Source organism: Parus major, chromosome 4 (genome assembly GCF_001522545.3).
Source record: "Parus major isolate Abel chromosome 4, Parus_major1.1, whole genome shotgun sequence".
NCBI classification, from domain to species: domain Eukaryota; kingdom Metazoa; phylum Chordata; class Aves; order Passeriformes; family Paridae; genus Parus; species Parus major.
This window is the reverse complement of record NC_031771.1, coordinates 60266528-60288085: the sequence shown is the minus strand read 5'-3', so window position 1 is coordinate 60288085 and position 21558 is coordinate 60266528. Positions and strand designations below refer to the sequence as shown.

The 21558-nt window shown below is 37.1% G+C and overlaps 1 protein-coding gene across 2 annotated transcripts in view; it reads left to right on the top strand.

Moving 5' to 3' along the window:
• The window catches only part of CFAP99 (cilia and flagella associated protein 99), a 52755-nt gene that overhangs the window by 20549 nt on the left and 10648 nt on the right, over window positions 1-21558 (top strand). For both annotated transcript variants that reach the window (XM_015625837.3, XM_015625838.3), the window contains exons 5-13: window positions 819-931; window positions 3030-3210; window positions 7815-7895; window positions 10965-11030; window positions 11981-12040; window positions 15924-16012; window positions 18360-18564; window positions 19095-19236; window positions 20000-20151. In XM_015625837.3, the coding sequence (XP_015481323.1) occupies window positions 819-931; window positions 3030-3210; window positions 7815-7895; window positions 10965-11030; window positions 11981-12040; window positions 15924-16012; window positions 18360-18564; window positions 19095-19236; window positions 20000-20151 (1089 nt within the window). The remainder of the gene's footprint in view (window positions 1-818; window positions 932-3029; window positions 3211-7814; window positions 7896-10964; window positions 11031-11980; window positions 12041-15923; window positions 16013-18359; window positions 18565-19094; window positions 19237-19999; window positions 20152-21558) is intronic.

The following is a 21558-nucleotide window of genomic DNA, read 5'->3' as shown; positions in this document are numbered from 1 at the left end:
CTTTTTGCTTTTACTGTGATTATTTCAGCGTCATGCTTGTACTTTCATTTCCAAGAATTTTAATGGAAGAGCTAAAGTTCAAGTTCGGAATTTATTTTGCTGTAAATGATACAGGCTGAATCTGAGTGCCATTTTTCAAGAGTGTTTCAAAAGGCCATTTACATACTTCAAAATTTAGAGAAAGGTTTTTGACCTTCTGGTGAACTGGAGTGGTAAACAAAAGTTCAAATGTTAGTTGTTATCCAGGATGTAGAGCCCTACAATGTATAAGTGTGCCGAATTTCAGTCTTTTCTTTTAATAGGAATACGCAAATTAATTATATTTCAATAAAAGAAAAAGGCACATAGTATAGAGCTTGCTATAGTTTTCAGCAATTCTCTCTGCCCAGTTCTCATGGAGATGAAAAGTATTTAAGTCATTCAGGTGCAGTGCCAGGCCTGACATATTTCTGGGCTTCACGGGTCTTTCAGTTACCCATAATCAGAAGTCCACCTTGGGTATATTAGACTCTGAAACTCTATTGTAAATTATGCTAAAATCAGTGTATTCCTGTAGTAATTAGTTTTGAATAAAACCTTTGTTTCACAATTTTTGAAGCAAATTAAAGAATCAACACATCTCTATGTTGTAGCCTCTAGTTCATTTTTTGTTTTCACACAAAAAAAATTTTATTATCTATTAGCATTTCACAAAGTAGAGCCAAAACACATGGGATTGTCCACCAGTTAATAAGAACCTAAAAATACCAAGCATCTTATGTTTGTAATTACAAGGTCAAATACAAGCAAGTTCTTCAACAGAAACCACTTATTATTAGTTTCTTAGATTCTTCTTCAATGACTTGTATCTGAACACATGGATAAAAGATGAATGGAGCCACTTCTACGATTCAGTGTATGTAAAAGAGAACTGGATTGATCCATTGCTAAGGTAAGTAGTATTTAAGTAGCCTCTGGCCTCCTCAAAGTTTAAAAGAAGGGGAAAGCTTCCACTGAAAGCTCACGTTTCTCTTCAAGTGTTTCTCCTATTGAAGTCACTCTGAACATTTCTTGTCTACACAAGTCTTTAGCAATCCCTTTTACTTACCCAGAGGCAAGGTTCTCTCTCAGAAAAGTCTTTTCACAGCTGTTGTACATTTGCTCCCTGATGTCCCTGAATAGATAAAACGTCATACTCTGAAAAAAAGTAAAATAGAAGGTTCAAATTATCTTAGAGTCATGTCTCATCAGTCACTTCAACATCTGTATGACATTAGGTATTTGAAAAAATGTTTGCCTTCCCTGATTTTGGATTTATGGACAGACTTGTTAATACTGATGGCCATAAAATCCCTTCTGAGCAAACCAGATAAGCATATAAACAAGTCTTTTAAAGTTATTATTTACACAGTTGCAGAACCACTTAACAGCTCAAATGCTCTGAGGTGCATCTGCTTATTGGTTAGGTGGTGCTATGGTAGCAATTGTACCCTTGCCAAACAGAAACATTTCCATGTGGAGCAATAGTAACTGCAGCCTACTGGGTCACTTTTTGTTGTCATTTTTACCCAGAACAGATAAATGACACCAGTGTGGCTTTAGTCACGCATCCTTCTCAATGCAGTATAGGTTAAACCAGATGATGGCAAACAATGTTAGAAAAAAATGTGCCACAAACAATATCAGCTGAAAAGGACTTTCATCTGTTTTTCTCATATCAAAGTCCCTAGAACCAATTCTTTCACACTGTGTAGTTCATTAGCACTTTAGCAAATATATAACAGATTTGGCTTGCACTACTCCAAGTTCTACAGGGACGACATTGATATAGCTGAAGTCAGAATTTGACTGAAAATATTCCATTGTAGTAATTCTATTTAGAGCAAATGCTTAGTATAGTATAAAAATGCATAGAGAGGTATGGAAATACACATCCATACCCACACAGTTCTTGCACATACACATTCATGCAGGCTGAGGATGTTTCATTAGCACTACGTTTATTGGAACTGTCCTTCACAGTCAGTTACACTCAGTGTAATGAAACATTTTGCCTGGAAGTGGCAAATCTAAGTTTACACAAGAATGTTAAAGACCAGATTTGGTTACTGGGTTTGAAATATCCTTCAGGGGTCTGAGGATGCAGTGATGAATTTAGTCAGTTCTGTTGCTGCAACTCTTTTAAATATGTATTTTTGTTCCTCTTTCTAATATCAGTGAGGTTAACATAAAGAGTGTTATTTGTTTTAGTGGGGCTTCATTACTTGCATAAGTTACTTGCATTACTCTGTAATGACAGTGGTACCTAAGGTAACAGTCATATAAACAATTTACTGTGAGTTTGCATTGTCATCTGCTTTTTAAGTTCTAGGAAAGTTCCATTGCATGTGTAATATATAAGAATATAAGGAATATAGAGGAAGAATAATTGGTATGAAGCTGTCAGTGTAATTAGAGTGTGATATGCTGTGTTTTACCTTTAATCTGCATCTTCCTGTCATTCCTTAGAAGAAGTCTGAACCTTGATACAAGACCAAAGCTGCAGAAATCAAAATCTTCCTGTCTGTCCCCAGGGCTCACTCAGAGTTCATTTGATAATTCACCAAACTCCTTGGATCTTTCTTTTTTTTCTATTAGAACTGCCTGTGCTTCAAGATTGATCTGCATGTGCTCTTGGTATATGTGGCAACATTCAGACCACTGTTCATAGTCTCTTCATCTAAGTATATTACTTGTGTAATCAGCCTATGGCAGCTGCTTTTCTGACTCCTAATCTGGTCCTGCCACAAAACAAACTGGCCAGATAGTTGCTTATTTAGTAAAAAATGTGGCTATTTCATTACTAGTAATCTGGGTGGATAGCATCTATCAAGAGGTGAAGTAACACAGTGTAGCTAAATCCTGAATACAAATTCAAAGGTCAGTTTTATTAAAATTGAATGGCAGAAAGCATTACAGAATTTGCACCAATGCCAACCTCATATACTGTTTCTAAGTTTCTATGAAACAGAAAAACAAAATAAAACTGAAAAATCTGGATTTATTTGAAGGTGGCAGCCAAAAGTGCAGCAACTGATTGAAAAGCTCACAGATAAATTAAATAATCGAACCACCATTCTCAAGACTTCAAGAGTCACTCAGCCAGAGGAATTTAATTTGACTGTACCCAAGCCACGTGCCATTCCTCCACCTTCACCAGCACCTCTGCCAGTACTGCCAAAAAGACAACCTGTAAGTTGGTTTATTTTTTGAAAGACACTAAATTTCATGTATGCTTGTGCACAAAATCTTGGTAGGGGAATTAATAATCTCTTTAAATCAATTATAGAAAATCTACAACTTTTGACAGATTGAACAGGACTTTGGCAATTATCTATGTTATTAAAGGTCAGGCTTCTTAAAAAAAACAACAAACTAATTATTTTCATTTCAGTGAGTGTTCTGTAAGCGATTTATAAGCCAACCAGAGAAAAGGGAAAAGTTTGGTTCCTGCAGTCATTTTTTTGACTTTCAGAAGCAGAACTATAAAATGGGTATAAATTGATGACAATATTGAAATGAGTGTTTCTGATTGCCCTTGGCTTTCTAAGATGCTTTCTTTGGATAATGCACTGAAGGAAGTAAGAAAAGGATAATCAAATGAAAATGTTTCATAAATTTAGATTTTTTTGTAAATGAATTCTCATTAAAATAAATGGAGAAGCAGTTTCACTGGAAATGAGATGGACTCTAAGTTTGCAGCTCCTCCTTGAAGGTGGAATTTTATTTTTATTTGTCTTAATGCTGAATCTCCAAAATTAAAGCTTTCAGTTTAAATTCATTGCTTATGTAAAAATGAGATCATATTTGTCTTTGAAATGCTGTTATTGTCTCAGATTGTGATTTAGTTACACTGGTACATATTAGAGACCCACAGCTGATGTTATCTCACTGGGGTAAAGCAAACAGGATCTGGGATCAAGCTACTATGACCAACTTAATAAAGACTTCAAAATCATCTATATTTAAATGCAGTGGGAAGTGAGCTTTGAAGTCACAGTTTTGGGCATTATCTTCCACCTTGTATTAGCACTTCATGTTTTAAATAATACATGTGTTGAATGCTCTTAGAAACCATTTACATCTTAGGATGGCAGAGCAATTTAATGGTAGTGTGTTATACAGTTAATGGGATTTTACATTGAAACAGCTTAATACCAGGCTCTGAAAAATTGTATTTAATAACTACTTAATCAGTATAGGAATGAGTCATGTTGCTGTCATTTTAAAACTTTATGCTGTGCAGCCCCTCTTAGAATAAATTTGCTTTAATGCAGATGCATTTAGTGAAGTTTGTGTTGTTTGGATTATATTAACTTTGGTTTACATTCTGTCCAGGTTTGCAAATTTAAAGCTTGTGTGAATCTAAGTAGTGACATATCTTCTACTCATTTCTGTACCTCTCTCAGCAAATTAGAATTCGCTTTACCTTGCCACATTGTTACCAGTATCACCAATTTACACAGTGAAATGAACAGAGACCGAAAGCACACATGGCAGGAAAGGCTCAGTAAGGTGAGAGCCAGCCATAGGTGTGGCTCTTCTATGGTGGAGGGCTGTCTGTAATTCAGAGGAACACAAAGAAATAAAGCTCTTCTACGTTACATCCCATAAGCTGCTGCAGAAATGTTCTCATCCATTTTCTCACAAAAGTGTTCATTTTATGGGATATCAGTTTTTTACTCATGGTTCTCATGCACCTGTCAAAGAACTTGTCATGTGGTTTATCAGCAGGGACTGTTGCAGTCACTACCCACAGTTACTGCTCCACACTGGAACAGCTGTACAGAACTCTACAGAAGCATCTGGAGTTTGAGCAATAGGTTATTGCATCCCTGTGGTGCAGTTAGTTCATTCTGATTAACAGGATTATTATTTTAGGTATTGCTTTCTAGCATAATTTTATTCTAGGCATTCCTTTCCAAGTAAGATGAGATGTGTCACATACGTTGGGTCAGGAGCTGGGATGGCACTGCTGTCCTGTGCACTGAGAACTCGCTGCCTTCCCAGGGGAGGGCTGGGCTGTGGGCTACTGCAGAAGGCAGGAAATTGTCTTAGTGACCTGTAATGAGATAGGTCTCCCCACTGGCCTTGGAAAGTAACTGGCCTTGGAGTAACGTAAGCCTAGAAGCTTTGGATAATCATTCATCATCACAAAAGTTCATCAAAAATGGGGGTCACTAGGTAAAAAGGAAAAACATTCTAATTTTGAGATTTAATAATAAAACAATTCACTCCAAATATTTGGTCTAAAGGTTATAAATTCGTGTCTCCACTGGCCCTGGCACACATGCACATGGATGCAAACACAAGCGTGCCCATATTCATGCACACATTCATAAATACAATTCTACGAGGAAAAAGGAAAGGAAATAAATACAATTCTACAAAGAGAAATGAGTGCTTTACCTTGGGGTTTGCAAAGGAAACAAATGAGGACAGGTGCATAAACCTGATAACATGCAAAATTATTTAGAAACATTCAACCTTCTTGGGTATCTTGGCCTAGAGTAACAAAATCCATTCTTTTAATATCAGCACTATACTAAAATAATAAGATTATGCAATTATTTTTTTATTAAATTTTCTGTAAACCAGTCATATATTAAAAAAAAAAAAAGGCTGCAATGGGATGTTATTGTAACACCATTCATCCAAATTTAATGTATTTTTTAGATATTTTCTATTATTTCAGCTGTGTTTCATGAGGGAAGTTGCTGATTGTTCAAAATAATTAAATGGGTGAAATCATTTAGCCAGTACAGAGGATTTTGTTTGCAAATATACAGAACCACCAATATTTTTGTGATCTTATCTATAAAAATAGAAACCCATAATACAATAGCATTGCATTAGCTTTTCCTTCTTCATCTTATGACAGTAACTTAAAAAAATTGAAGAGTGATGATTACCAAAGTTCCAAGTGATTATTCTTTTTTTTTCTTCCTTAAACCTCCTGTGGTACCTACTCCCTAAATAATCCTCTGGTTAAGGGATGTCACACAGGCTATGTGAGGCTGACCACTGCCTGGGGAAGGAAAGCAAAGTTGGTGTCTCTTATTCCCAACCCCCTTTTTCACATTTGGAATAAGTAGCTACAGTTTGGCCTTTTTTGATCTCTCTGTTGCCCTAATTTACAATTTATTTATAGCGACTTTTTATTCTCTTTCAACAACTGGGTAATTGCTGTATTGTCTGTCTGTCTATCTGCTTGGTACTCATCCCTGTGGGCTACATCACAAGGCAAAGAATGCTTTTGAAACAGCTGATGGAAACAGCTCCTCCTTCAATTACTTGGAATAAGCATAGCAGTTTCTGAGGAGAGATTTTCAGCTTACTCTGGCAGATGAGTGCAGTTTGTAGGTAAAGCACATGAGTAGGAAGAGGAGTGAAATAAACTGATACTCACTGCCTGTGGAGCCCTTTGCAAATCCTCTGGGCTTTCATTTCTCCATCTATAAAAGCATAATAAAAATTCTTAGATACTTCTGGGAAATACTTTCACTGCTACTTCACTTTAAAAGCTCTCAAAATCTGAGCAGTATCACCAGTGCATTTAATTCCTAGCTTCTTCTGTTTGTGCTGTTTTACCTGTTCCTAAAGATGTCACATAGCAAATATGGTGTAAAGGCCGTCAGATTCATGATTTTTTGAAAGAGTAGTTCATTATGTAGTCCAATAAAGCTAGATGGGATTCCCATGTTCCCTGAACTGACCTCCAGTACAAGACAGAATATATATTTTCCCCACTAATTCTTGCACTAGTTCTGTAACTTCTAATTGATCTAGCACATTTTTATCAAAACAAATATTTAGGCAGATGTCCAGTAAACTGTCAGACTATCTCACCCACATAGGAAGGAGACATCCAGTCTTTTTTCAGGGCTTACTCTGGGATAAATTTATTACTCAAGCAAATACAGAAATCAGCCTAAAGTCCCTAGTGTCCTGCTGATCCAGCTGACAGCCAGTCATGTCCTGGTCATTTTAGCTGACGTGTGATTGCTTTCCCGGATCTTTGACTAATGCTACAAAAACACTCTGAGTCCTTTACCTCCTAAACATTTAATCCACACCTCCAATGGTTTTCCCTTACAAGGACATTGGGACAGCCATGGTAAACCAGACCAAAGGCCCATTTTTCCTAGTGTATCTTTTCCAGCAGTGCTTAAACACTGAAGTCTGGGAAGACCAGAGGGATGGGACATCTGCTGATTTTCTCCAGCTTCCTTCTCAGGATCCCACTATTTCAGCTGAAAGACCTCCTCAATTACAATGAAGTTCCTGGGTATTTATTAAATTTTAAAGGATTTCTTTCCCCTGAACTTCTTTAGAATCTGTAACTTATTCCTACTACCACACACAGTGCCACAGCTTAACTTTATTCAGCTGCCCTATCTGGCTGTTGTTGCTCTGAAAGTGAAGTTTATGAAATGGCAAACAGAACTGCTCCAATTCTGGAAACATTTTACTCCTTTTGATAGGGCCCACAGGATTTATTATTGCTTTAGCCCTTCTTGTACTAGTTCCAAATTTGTCTTTTTTTCTGGTCTTTTGACATGGGGTTATGTTATATTGAACAGAACTGAAAAGCTGGATAGTTCCAACTAATTGGAATCTGCCCCTGTCTTCTAGAGTAGCACTAATAGAAAAGAATCAATATTAAAAAAAACCAAAAAAACCCAACACTGCTGTTCTACAATAAAAGTGAATGAGCTTTTTTTTTTGTCTGCAAGAATGTGTCACTTGAAACGTTTTATATCCCATATTTTAGAGATTTTTGTCTTTTAATATAGGTTCCTCCAAGCACCTATAAGCCTCCAAAGGAAAGAAAGCAACTAGAGGAAATCAAAACAAAAAATATCCAAAAAGCAAAAGTAAGTGTATTTTGTTCTTCTTCTTTCCTTTTTTCTAAACTGGTTCTTCTGTATTATTTCATCTTCACAAATCTTAGAACTTACCTGAAACATATCTGCTTTTGCAACTAAATAGCTCATGGCTTTTTTTCTAGAATCATGAAGTTTGTATCCTCTACTCTGTTTTAGCACTCTTTTTCCACCTTCTTTATTTTATTATTAATTGTCCAGGACAAGGTCCTCCTATTACTCACTGTATAAGTACCATATGAGAAATTTTTCAAGCAGTCATATAAAGTAGGAGAAGATGATTACTTTCTTTTCTTCACAATGGTTCTTCTAGTCCCATGGACATGTGGATATATAAGGTATTAATTTATTTATTAAGGCTTCAAATTACAAAATAAGTTCAGTATTTTTGGAGTTTTCTTCTGTAGTAATTTAAAAATAACCACATGTTATTCACTGTTGTAAAATATCAGCAGATTCCTCTTTTCTGTGCAGACTTCATACTCTTACATATTCTTAATACATTCCATTCAGCAGAGTGTAAAGTCATCCTGGTTTGTAAAGAAACAGAGTACATGGTCTGTGTGTTAAGACAGCAGGAAAAGGGAGGGCCTGGAGAGGGAAGGGAAAATACAAACAGATCTAGGTATTTGATCCAAACTTTGACACGAATCTTGTTCAATGAAGTAGCTCATAGTTTAAGCAGATTGTTGTTGTCTTCTCCTCAGAAAGGAATTAATTGAATGTTCATTTCCACTTTCCCCATTCCCACACTGCAGTCACCATATCCAGTCAAATAACAATATAAACTTGATTAAAGATATACCATGTGACTCCTTTGTATCAGCAGTCTCCCACCCCCATTCTGAAAATGCCTGACTCCAGTTTTCTTTAGCCAGTCAAGTCCATTCATTACAGCTCTAGGCTGTCCTCTTGTCCATGTGAAAGATACATTGGATTCTGTTCCTAAACTATAGTAAGAGCTGTAATGTTTGACAGATTCTAGGGATATAAACCTTTCATTCCTTTTCCTAGCCCATCACATTACCTATGCTTGATATTTCATTATAAACAATTAGATATTATTTTTTTATTCTTTTATAGTTTCAATATTGTGGAAAAAGCACATCTGTTTGTCTGTGTGCTTATTTGCATGTTAAAAACTTTCTAGAAAAACTGGGAAAGAAAAGCACAGTGCACATGCCATCAAAAATCTATGACAACTGTAAAATCACTTAACAACCAGCCACATTGTTCAGTAAAGAAAATGCATTAATACAAGAAACAAAGATAAACCATCACAGAAATTATAGCTGCAATAACGGCAGTTTTTATCACTTCTGGAATGTTATTAAAGGCATCCAAAGCATTCACAAAGGTCAGTTCCCTCTAGACTGTTTGCTAAGCAAGCTCACATTATGGGTCCTAGCAGAAATATGAATGAAAAATGCCATTTACTTCATAGCATTTTTGCAGAAGCTGTAGCTATTACTGTAAGAACTACATCTAAGCATCTGTGAGGAATGAGAACACTGGAAGCCACACTCTAGACAGTTATAGAAACACAGATGTTATCAGCTGCTGCCCAGAAAGACATTAAAAAATCTAGTCTGTTTCACAACTTTGATTAGAGATTTGGTTTAAAACCAAAATAAATATTCAAAAACTAGAAATGTGGTTGCCTGTACTTCCTATATAATGACTGGGTCATTAATGCCTGAGATGTGCCTATTGAATCAACCCCTAATGCAGTGATCCCTTGATCATAATTCTCTAATGTAACTTCAAACCAAAGCCATTGTTTGTCAGCTGTCTGGCAGTTACTGCCTATGGTACTGATGTGCCATGGATAATTATGATATTTTTAAGCTGATATCTGAACAAATAATATGTTTTATATGGGCAGGTCTATCAAAGGCCTGATGTCCTGTGCAAAGGATACATCTAGGCAGAACTGTGTAGAAAATCAATACTTGCTTAATTCAGGTCTTTAATCAGGAGTGAAAATTTATGTAAATACTAAGTCAAGTTTTTGGAATCAGTCTTGAAACCAGTGTTGTTTCACATCTTCATTAATGACACAGATGAAGGGATTGAGTGCACCCTCAGCACATTTGCAGGTGATACCGAACTGGGTGGTGCAGCTGACACACCCGAGGGACAGGATTCCATCCACAGGGACCTGGACAAGCTCAAGAAGTGGCCCATGGGAATCTCATGAGCTGTAACAAGACCAAGTGCTGGTGCTGCAGCTGGGTCAGGGCAGCTCCCAGGGTCAGCACAGGCCGGGGATGAACACATCCAGAGCAGCCCTGAGAAGGACTTGGGGGTGCTGTGGGTGAGAGGCTGGACATGATCCAGCCATGGGCACTCAGCCCAGAAACCTCCCTGCCCTGGGATCATCCAAAGCACCGTGGGCAGCAGAGGAGGGAGGGGATTCTGCCCCTCTGCCCTGCTCTGCTGAGACCTCACCTGCAGTGCTGCATCCAGCTCTGGGGCCCCATCACAGGAAGGACATGGACCTGTTGGAGCAAGTCCAGAGGAGGCCACCAAGAGGGATGGAGCACCTCTCTTATGAGGAAAGGCTGAGAGAATTGGAATTGTTCAGCCTGGACAAGAGAAGGCTTCAGGGTGACCTGTAGTCTTCCAGTACCAGAAGAGAGCCCACAAGAAGGATGGAGAAGGACTTCTTACACAAGCAGGTAGTGACAGGACAAGGAGGGATGGCTTCAAACTGAAGAAGGGTAGGTTTTGATTAGATAGAAAGAAATTCTTTACCATGAGGGTGGTGAGGCCCTGGCACAGGTTGCCCAGAGAACCTGCAAAGGTCCCATCCCTGAAAGGGTTCAAGTTTGCATTGGGGCTTTGAGCAATCTGATCCAGTGGGAGGTGTCTCTGCCCATGGCAGATGATCTTTAGGTCTCTTTCAGAACAAGATGATCTTTAAGGTCTCTTCCAACCCAATCCATTCTGTGATTCTGTGAATATAGTGGTTGGAGCTACAAGACATTTTGAGACATAAGTTTATTATTAGAGAATTTAAATGTACCACACTCTTTAAGACAATTGTTGTAATTTTAGGATCTGCTCCTGGAAGCAAATACTAACCAGTTCCGTTGTGCAGCCATCAAGCCTGAAAAGAGAGAGGTATGCTGAAAAACACATGCCCAAGAATCCCCCAGTAGTGAGATGAAAAATGACTGGAGTATTTAAAGATATCTTAGAATATTAGAAAAATAATGTTTATTTGAGCCTAAGAATTATGTGCTATGATTTATAGCTATAGTGTCATTTCACATCCCTATGCCAGCATTTGCCTCTTTGTATGCATAATGCATTGCTCCCTTTTCTTATACTTCTGGTGCTGCTTTATTATTTTCTTAATTTTGAGACAAGCAACCTTCCTGTGAAACTGCTCCAACAAATCTCCAAACTGGCAATATTTCTCTAAATCCTCATATTATTTTTCCATTAACTTTGATGCCACAGAGCAGCCAAGCTGAGGGAATAATGGTCCCATTCATACAAAATCCTTGCTTTGGTTGATTCCCAGTTCACAGTTTCGTCACCAAACTATGTATGTAATATATTCATTTCAGCATCAGTGCTGCATATTCTATTCAGTGTGTTCATCCCCATGATACCAGACAGTTTCACATCAGTATCTATAGCTAACATCATTAAATTAATCAGCATCAGTAGAATTCTACCACTAATTAATAATTTCATGAAGTGTGTTTTGACATCCTATTTTGTCCTCTCAGTATCTATTTCAGTTAAAAGATGAATATATTCATATATATATATATATGTATATGTAAGTAATATTTCATAGTCAAAGAAAGAATCACTAGCATTATTTTAGTCAATATTTGGACCTACCTTTGTATGGTCATATTCCCACTAGGTTGGGTGTACATAGCACGTTTTTGAGTATATTACAATTCCAAGATATGTCCCCTGTGTATTTGTTACTCTCCAAAAAAATATTTGATGAAAATTCAAGTGCTAGTTTTGATAAATATGTAATATCTTCTGCTGAGTAATTGAAAATTTGTTTCTGAAATTAAATAATGTATTTTTGGTTTGAACTGCAGATCATACCTGAGAGTATGCAGAGTAAACCAGCATTCAAGGCTCAAAGGATCCAAAGCAAGGTAAGCAACATTTAAGGAACTGTTGTCAAATGTACTTGAAAATTTGGCACTCATGCAAATCTTGTGATGATGGAAACTCAACTTAAATCCATGGTTTTACACTAAGGTCTTTGGCCAAGAGCATGGGATGGATTGGGTCTATGGTTAATAGATTTTGTCCTATGCACCTTTAATAATCTGTAAAGAAATGGTCAGGGAGTGACAAGAGCAGGGCTACTCCATGACAAAAGAAAAATAAGGAGCCAAAGGTGATGAGAGCACAGGCAGTGCCCTCACCAAGCAGGACACAGTATCTGAATGTGAGGAGGTTGGTGGCAGTGACAGGTTCTGCTGACAGCAACTCACCCTTGGATAAAACAAGGTAACAAATCAGGTTTGGGGTCCCCCCAAAATTCGAGTCAGGAGACAAAGCTACAACAGCAACCCAGGTCCATGACAGCAGGAGACAGAAATGGAGACACAACCAGGAGTGGAAGAATTCCCAGCATAATGGAAACTGAAGCCCATTTCTGAGTCCAACTGGTGCTCCCAGGCCAGGGACTAGAGGGTGTAGATGAAGGTCCTGGGTGAGACTGGTCAGGGTGATCAAAACCTTTTTGGTCCCTGAAGTAAGTTGTGCGCAGTTGCACAATGTAACCATAACAGTGTTTTCAGTTACAAAGGGAGAAGATTTTATGTAAAATAGTATAAAATGAGAATTGTCTCCAGCAAAAAAAAGAAATGTGGAACCTTGGTTTAAGAACTCAGCATAAGGACTGAAGAATCTTGCATCAGTACATCATTGTTTCAAAATGAGATCCTAAAGAATGCTGAGCAATCATTCCAGCTAACAACTGTCTGATACACAATATACAATCAGGCTGGATGTTTGCCTTGTTTCTTTCAGACACACACTGAGGTCATGAAATCCACTATCCTGATTTCTTCCCTTGTAGAATTTTCAAGGGTCAGAGAATTGTAAACATGGGAAAAGAGCCATTCAGCTTTAACAGTGGAACACATGAAAACTCACATTGCTGTTTCTGCAATAACTGCACTACAGATAATCTTCAGCCTTATATTGTTCTATCTGACACGTTTCATTTGTTTCAAGTTCTTATGCAGAATAATTTCAGCTGTGCTTGTACTGTAGTCTCAAATATCTTGTGAGCAGGTCTGCCTACTCTTTAAAACTATGTATTTAGGTACAGCTCATAAACGCTGTGAGAAGATTGGTTCTCCACTTAGGGGACTGGGCATCTGGCAAGTATTTCTAAAGCCTTTCTGGCATTTATCACACACTGAAGTTATCTTTAGTAACAGTATCAGCTACTCAGTCTGCTTGCTTACAGTCCAGCAGCATTTAAATTACAGCAAGGTAATAAGATCCTAGTTAATTTTGCACAAAAAGAAAGAGAAAACCCCAAAACAGGAAATATTTACATAGTTAAACACATGTGACCTGTAATTACATGGGCTCAGTTCAAAACTGTATATCCCATTGCCCTTCCTGATAATATAAAATAATAAAACTTTAGTGCAGACTTAACAAGAGTCAAGACATCTAACTAAACTGCATCAAGAAAAATATGGATCTGGCATCCTCTGTTATTGATTAGGGCCACTTCTAAAACTTGCTGGTATCTCCTCTAGATGCATAAACAGTTTTATCTTGTCTAAACACATTTGCCTTAAGGTTGTTTAGGTGATATTCAAGATGCTGCTGTAACTTTCAAGCAGAGATAGGCATATTGTTATTGACTTTTAAAATACTTTCTATTCCTGTTGCCTTCCTGCCTGTGCAACTCTCTGAGTAGATAAATCCTAAGAGGATGGTTTATCCAAGGTATATATATATAATTTTAATCTATCTTCAAATTAATGAAATTATAAAATGTTTTAACCAACTAGTATTTTGCTTTCCTATTTTTAGAACACCCACAGTATATGAACTTTTTTTTCTTTTTAGAGAAATATATTATGTGTAGCAGCAAATTATTTCTCTTGCTGTTCCAAAGTATCTATTCATCCTTTTCACTGGGAGAATGAGACAGTACAAATATATCACCACTCTGTCTCAGTCTGCCTCTTGCTCATATCATATTTGCTCTTTGCATATTTATTTGTTTTAGTGAGCTGTTGCATGTTCATTAGGTGGCAATAGTGAATATGATGCTTTTCCACAAGAATTAATGTTCTGTAGTTTTCCCACTTATTTCCATTTTCTCATCATGAAAAAAGGGAAGATATCTCACGATAGGACGAGAATGAGTAAAATTCAGAACTTCCTTGATACTATATGACAGAGGAATCTATTCACTTACTTTACTTACACCTGCTTGCACATGTCTTGGGAGTCCTAGTTATTTTGACTATATCACTGTATTTCTGTTTCATTGTCAGACAGATTTCTGGCCAATAGACTGTGAAACTGAAGTTTAAGGTATTCCCATAACTGTTCAGTTCTCTATCCAAATTACAGTTGGTAAATACAGAACATGAAATCTGTGTACACAGAAAACTGTCAAAAGTATGGAAACATCTACATGTGTCAAAGAAAATGTCTTCATTAAGGAAACATGTTATACACAGTACAGGCTTAAAATACAAACTGTTCATATAATGCAGAAGCCTTTGAGATGTGTTGAGATGCAGATCAAAAGGTAAAATGACATTGGACATTAGGAAGTCATAGTAAGTCAAACAAAATAAACAAAATACATTGGTTTGGATTCTTTCCTAAATTCTGCAAGTTATCATCATTTTGTCAAGAAACTGACAGGTAATTCATTTTTTGCATTAAAATATGCTATGAATGTAAAAACAGTAATTTTACTTAGTGAATTCTAGGTGATGGAATGTGTTTGCAATCCTCAACCTACTTAATTAATATAATTTATAACATATGCTTTTTTCAGTTATGTATATCAGGAAACTTCAGTTAATATTTCTGCATACAATATTTGCAGCATGTAGCTTGAGTGATTCTGTGCATCTATTTCTCAGCTACTCATTAAGTTCCTCATTTGGAATTTAAATACATGTTTGAATTCTGAACACAGAACTTGTCTGGATTTAAGTCAAACGTGTTATGATTAAGCTTTGTTTTCTGCAGGAATGATCCCAGTTCTTATTTCAGCAGCACTGCTTTGCTTTGGTTCAGATCAGGTCTCTTACATGTGTCTGCAAAGGTGACCCATTTTCTCTGAATACCCTACCTGTGCAGGGAACAATTTTAACTGGCAGAGAAATTGATCCTTTCCTTCCTCAGTATTTAGAAGTTGTCTGGGAGTCATTCTTAACACAATACTTTGAAGAGTTAACAAAGCAGCCACAGGATCTAGTCCAAGTCCTCCACCCTGAGGCCTGAAAGTCATTGAGGACTGTTCTCCACTTCTACTGTCAAGAAAATAGATAAAGCAATGGGTGATTCCAGTTGTCTTGGAAATACTTCTACATTGTAGTAGTGATTATTTATAAATTTTTTCTAAGATCTTCCTATGAAAGGTGCTGCTTTTGTTTTACTTCAGTGTTTTGGCTAACTGACTCTTACAGAGAGGCAGTTTATTGTTTTTGTCCAAAACAGATCAAATCCTTCCGCACAATGTATATGAGCAATGGAAAATATGAAAGGAAGTGAAGACATTCTATGGGATTTGACATGGTCCAAGAGTGATTACAAATTTATAATCCACTTGGGGGACTTTGCTGATTTCTTAAGCAGCTTGAGTGGTTTATGAACAGCATGCAATTTCATTGTGAATGTCAGATTAATGCTAGATGAATGCTTTAAGCAAAATTTATGCTGTCTTGGGTCAATTTATTTAACCCACTGAGATGTTTTTATACTCTGTTTTATGGTTTACATCACTAACTATGGAATATACATTCCCTTTCCTGACAGATTGACAATATACCCATTAAATTAAACACAGCAGCTATTTTGAGGGAGGGTGCCCTCTACCAGCGGAAATTGGAAGAGGAGCTCAAAAGGTATGACCATGCTCCACCTAGGATTGCTTTTCACATCCCTGGATATAGGATAATGAACTACATCAAAAATAATTATGTAAATTCCAGGTAAACTAAACTAATGGATCTATTGTAGGGCGTTCCATTCTATAAAAAAAGTTGACAAATGAAGAGAGAAGTGGATTGAAGTGGACTGAAGAAAAAGTGTACAGTAAAGTAATTCTTTTTTGTGTAGATGCTCTACAGTGTTACTGATTTAGCACTCTGGCTAGTGTCCACTTGCAAAGTCCAAGAGGGATCACTTTTATATTTATTCCAATCTTCCAGACTAAATAATGACCCGAATACACATCTATTTCTGTGTCCTTTGTACAAGATGCATATATCAAGCCAAATAATTTCATATATCTCCATTTTCTTCAATGGTTGTGGTCAGCTACATGCCAAGTTTGATAGTTGAACTTGTTTATATGTACATAAAAATACCTGTCCATTTCTATCACATTAAGATATAGGACAATAAGAATGTGCTGTTCCTTAAAGCAAGATAAGCCAAGAGCTGAGAGTGACAGCAGGACATGTAGGGACAGTGTCCTCCCTGACAGCAGCTCCATGGTACCGTGGCAGGCGGCAGGACAGATCCAGGGACAGACAGCAGGGTCAGCCAAGGGTGCTATGAGGGTCCAAAGAGACAAGTCTGGGCCAAGGTCCAGCCAGGAAGCCAAGTCAACAAGGCAGGGTCAACTCGGCCCTGGGCTGGGTGCAGGCTCATCTATAGAGTAGCTTAGGCAAGGACCAAGGCTGTTAAGCCAGGCTCAAATGTGTCTCCTGGGAAGAAACTACACGCATACCAACCAGAACTTTTCATAGCTCTTCCTAACACCGTTCTTTTCACTCCAGTCCCATCCAGTGTTAGACACACTGCAGAACTGTCTTTGAACACAAGCATTGAATCCAGAGCAGTAGGGAAGGGGTGTAAATAAGAGGTTGCAGGTCCTTTTGTGCATTTAGCACTCTAAGAAATCCTGACATTAGGATTCCTCCTTATTCAGCAACACAGGTTTTCAGAGGATGTTTACTAGGAGAGGATGAATCCTGGATGGCCACTGAAGGTTGTATTCTACAGCTAGAATCACATAACATTTTCACAAAAAACTTCACGAAGATAAAACTTATGTTATCTTGCTTTAGTATAACTTCAAATCCACCTGTCTTAGCAGGCTAAGCACTAAATATTGATGGTATTTTAAGTCCTGGAAAGACTGTGTAAGTTTGGATTTGATCTTTGAACCTAGCAGGTTTTGATTCATGCATCAGGATTTTAGCAGGTAGATATTAAACATCACTCAGGTTCTGTTATCAGCTATTCTCATATATATTGATGTTCTTCCATATTACATATGCTACTGTTCACTCCAGCTGGCAGAATTTGTTCCACTCAGCAAAATCAGAGAATCACACAGAATCACTAAGGAATAGTTCCCCATAACTTGATACTATTTTATCTTAATGAGTTTTAATCTTCAACTTTAATTTAACAAAAATACTGATATATAAATAGATATAGATATAGATATATAGATATATGGATATATGGATATATAGATATATATACACACATAGATATATATACACACATATAGAGAGAGATAAATATATATATAGATATATGGAGAGATAGATGTATCACATGTACGTGCATTGGGGGGCGGCATTAGGAGGCAATTCACTCCATGTTTGTGTCTCTGCCCTAGTTATTGGCTCATTCCCTCCTCTGCTGCAGGACTTAGATGGGCCTGCCCCAGGGCTTTGCTATGTTTTTCTGTCTCAGCTGAGCACAAGAAATAGGGATGTGACTTTTCTTAACAGCTGAATACTTCTTTGCCTCATTACAGCAATATTATTTAATTGAAAAAATAGAAAACAGAAATAGTGTTAAGCAGAAGTTTTTTGTTCTCAGTGTTAAAGTTGACAAGAAGATTGCCAAAGAGAAAAGTTATTTGTTCTTTCTACCTCTGAGCAAAGCAGTCCTCTGAGAAAATGTACATCCCTGATTCTGTCTGCTCTTTATGAGAATCCTTACATAGCTAAAGTTTGCCCTCTCTTGGGGCTTTGTTTTACTGAAAACTTTCAGGTCCATGTTCTCATATACTTTTTTTTATTCTGGCTTTCTCAGGCTTTACACCTAGTAGGAACACCTCTTAGACCAGAATTAAAATACATCTGTCAAACAACTTTGTGATGACTGCCTTTTTTCTCTGCAGAGATCAAACACTTTTCATCAAAGGCTACTGGAAAGGTTTTAGTAACCAAGGCAGGGCTATGAAGCCAGATCCCTAAAATAGTATACTTTTTTCCTCTCTTGCAGAATTGAAAATTTGCAGCAAGGGGCTGGAGACCCATCTGAATTCCTGGAATGGCAGAAACAGATGCGTGGAAAAGATTTGGAAGAACAGCTGGCTGAAATAGAGTGTAGGAGGCTTCAAGGAAAACTAAGTTATGAAGAGGCAGTTCTAGCCCATCAGAATGTAATCCAAGAAAATAAGAAGAAGGCTGATCTATTGAGAGAAGAGGTAATACATACAGGGATGCTCAAATTTCAATGACTTCCAATCTGTGCAAATCATAGCACGGATGATACCTACTATTAGAGGTGTAAAATTCTATGCCGTGTCTTTACTCACTGGAGTCTGCAAACAAAGGAAAAAGAGGGCTATAACTTCCAGATACAGAAATGCTTATACATGAAAGTACTTTCTACAAGTTTTTTTTTTTTATTTGATTAACACTTATGAAGTAAATTGAATAAAAGCAGAAGGTCAAAGCATGCTCTCCTATATTCTGTCATTATACGAATCCTTTTTGAACAGATACTGAGATACTAAGCACTATTAGCATTGAAATCAACAATATATAACTCATTTCTTTATCTTGTTGAAATGAGAAAAATGTGTCTCTTTCTTGTCCCCAGCCACTGTCCTTCACTACTTTTGTGGATGATGTAATAATTTGAATCCAATTGTCCTTGCCTTGTTTCAATGATTTGAGACACCCTGATCACCACTTATCAGGAGTTGTATTCACCTGTTTGTTTGTGATTTAGAAAGCAGAACTGATGCACCTGTGTGCAGAGAAACGTCTACAGGAACAGAAAGAAATGAAGGAGCTGGTGGAACAAGTCATGGAAGGACACAAGAATGTAAAGCAAGTAAAAGCAAAGATCCAGGAATACAAACAACAGATAGGTATATATATTGCCAAAAAAATGAGAGGTGATGTTAAATATCCCAAACTAACTTTATCTTTCTTTTAGTGGACCAATTACAATTTTTACAGAAGGGAAAGTGAAATTGAGGGAAAGATCCATGAATGTATGAATATGAATTCAGGAATCAGCTAGTAATGGGTAGATCAAAATATCTAAGCTACTGGTCATGGGAATCACTCTGCATTTAAACAGGATAAATACATCACTAATGTCCTGCAAACAGTTTCCCTTCCATCTAAAAGTAGTACATGTAAATGATTACTTTTTGTCAAATGCAGACTTCTCTGCTTGTGTATCTTCATACTTGTACTCACCAGGATTAAGGCAGGCAAAGAGTGTTAGTCACTCCAAAATGGACTAGCAGAGCCTACCAGCCTTTGCAATTCAGTCATTTCAAGGAGATACATAGCTCAGAAGACTACAAATATTTTCTATTTTATAATATCCTTTTATTAAGTAATGAAACCATATGTACAAATGAGAACAGAAATTACAAAGCAGTAATTCAAAGTGTGTATGTATATAGTATGTTTATCTGCTGAATAGAAAGATAGATGGTGAGGATGGGAAGTACTCATTTGTTTCTTTAATGATTCCTTCCACCAATACCAGACTGTTCCCTCAAGTACCTTTAGATCAGTATTGTTATCATTATTCATGAATGCATATGAATTTTCCTCTAGATGGACTACTTGTTAAAATAGGCAAAGAGCTAACTGAGATTAATTCTTATCTTTCAGTTCAGCAGGTTTGTGAAGAAAGTGAAGAACTTCTCCGGCAAGCTTTAGAAGAAAAGGAGGAAAAGAATAGGAAAAGATATGAACTAATTCAACAAATACGAGCTATTGAGTCTATACCTACCATCAGACACAAGTTTGTTGATTTAACAGAGGTAAGCTCAAAAGGAAAAACTACTGGTTTTACATAAATGTGTACTGTATATGTTTCACATATTCAGAGGGATTGTGTACTACAGATATATCACTGTCTGGATGGATGAAATACAAAGTGACCGCCATACATGTCGTATTTTTTCATATTGCATGACAAAAGTTAGATCTGAAATGGAACATTAACAAAGTCTATAAAATGAAAATTTTATCAAGAAGAATATTCTGATGGCAAGTGAAATCTTAGTCCTCTTGAACCCTCTTTGAATTTTGCCAATAGGATCTGAGTTTCCCAATATCTTCCAAAAAGAGACTGGACAGTGATTACAAGATGTTCTATGCACCTTCACAAATTCAAAGATTTGTCAGTCAGGGTAAGAACTGGGTCAACACAAAATTTGCACTGATGTATACTTAGTTATATTGCAGTGGTGATGGCCATGGCCATGGTAATTAGCAAGATTAATTTCCTTTGCTTTCAAAACTGTCTACATTCAGGTATATGAAAGAGATTGTCAAGAGAACCAAAACTTACTGAGCTGTTACAATTCTGTGTAAATGACTTGTGTGTGTAAGTCTACAGTTTATAGTAACTGTATTAACTGTATCTCAAACTTATTGGACTTGCTGCTGATGCACAACTCATATGCCTGAGATTGGGCTCTGCAATGCCAAGACTTAGGCAGCATCCAGAAAACTGTTATTTTATTTGTTAACTTAATCAGAAGCAGATTAGCAGATTGGACATAAGTAATACATTTTTTACAATGAACGTGATGAGCCACTGGCACATGTTACCCAGACAAGTTGTGGATGCCCCATCCCTGAAAGTGTTCAAGGCTGGGCTTGATGGGGCGTGAAGCAACCAGGTCAGGTGGATGTTACTGGCCATGGCAGGGCATTTGGACTAGCTGGTCTTTAAGGTCCCTTCCAACTCAAATTGTTCTGTGGTTCTGTATCACAACTTCACTGTTTTTTTATACTACTACTACAGCAGGACTCTAGTGAATTGGCACACTTTTGGTGATAGCTCGCCCTGTTTTTCTTTCTACAAAAGGCTTTTTCAGGCTTAGTGAAATGAAGTATTTGTCCATAAAATTCCCATTCATTCTCCTAATTATTAAAGTACCAGTTCTTCTCTTCATGGCATTTTAGTTGCTTAAACACCAGCAGTATCTGCTGCATAAGTATAGAACTTTTCTTATTTTAGGAACCACTTCACTGGCTTCACTGAGCATTTTTGAAATGCAGACACTCTAAACATTCAGCTTCTACCACTCTATGCCTTGAGCAAATTCTCTTTCCTAGATGCCTTTGATGTCTGCTTGACATGCTCAAACACTACCACTGAGATAGATAGATAGATACAGACATACAGATATATAGATATACAGATATATAGATATATA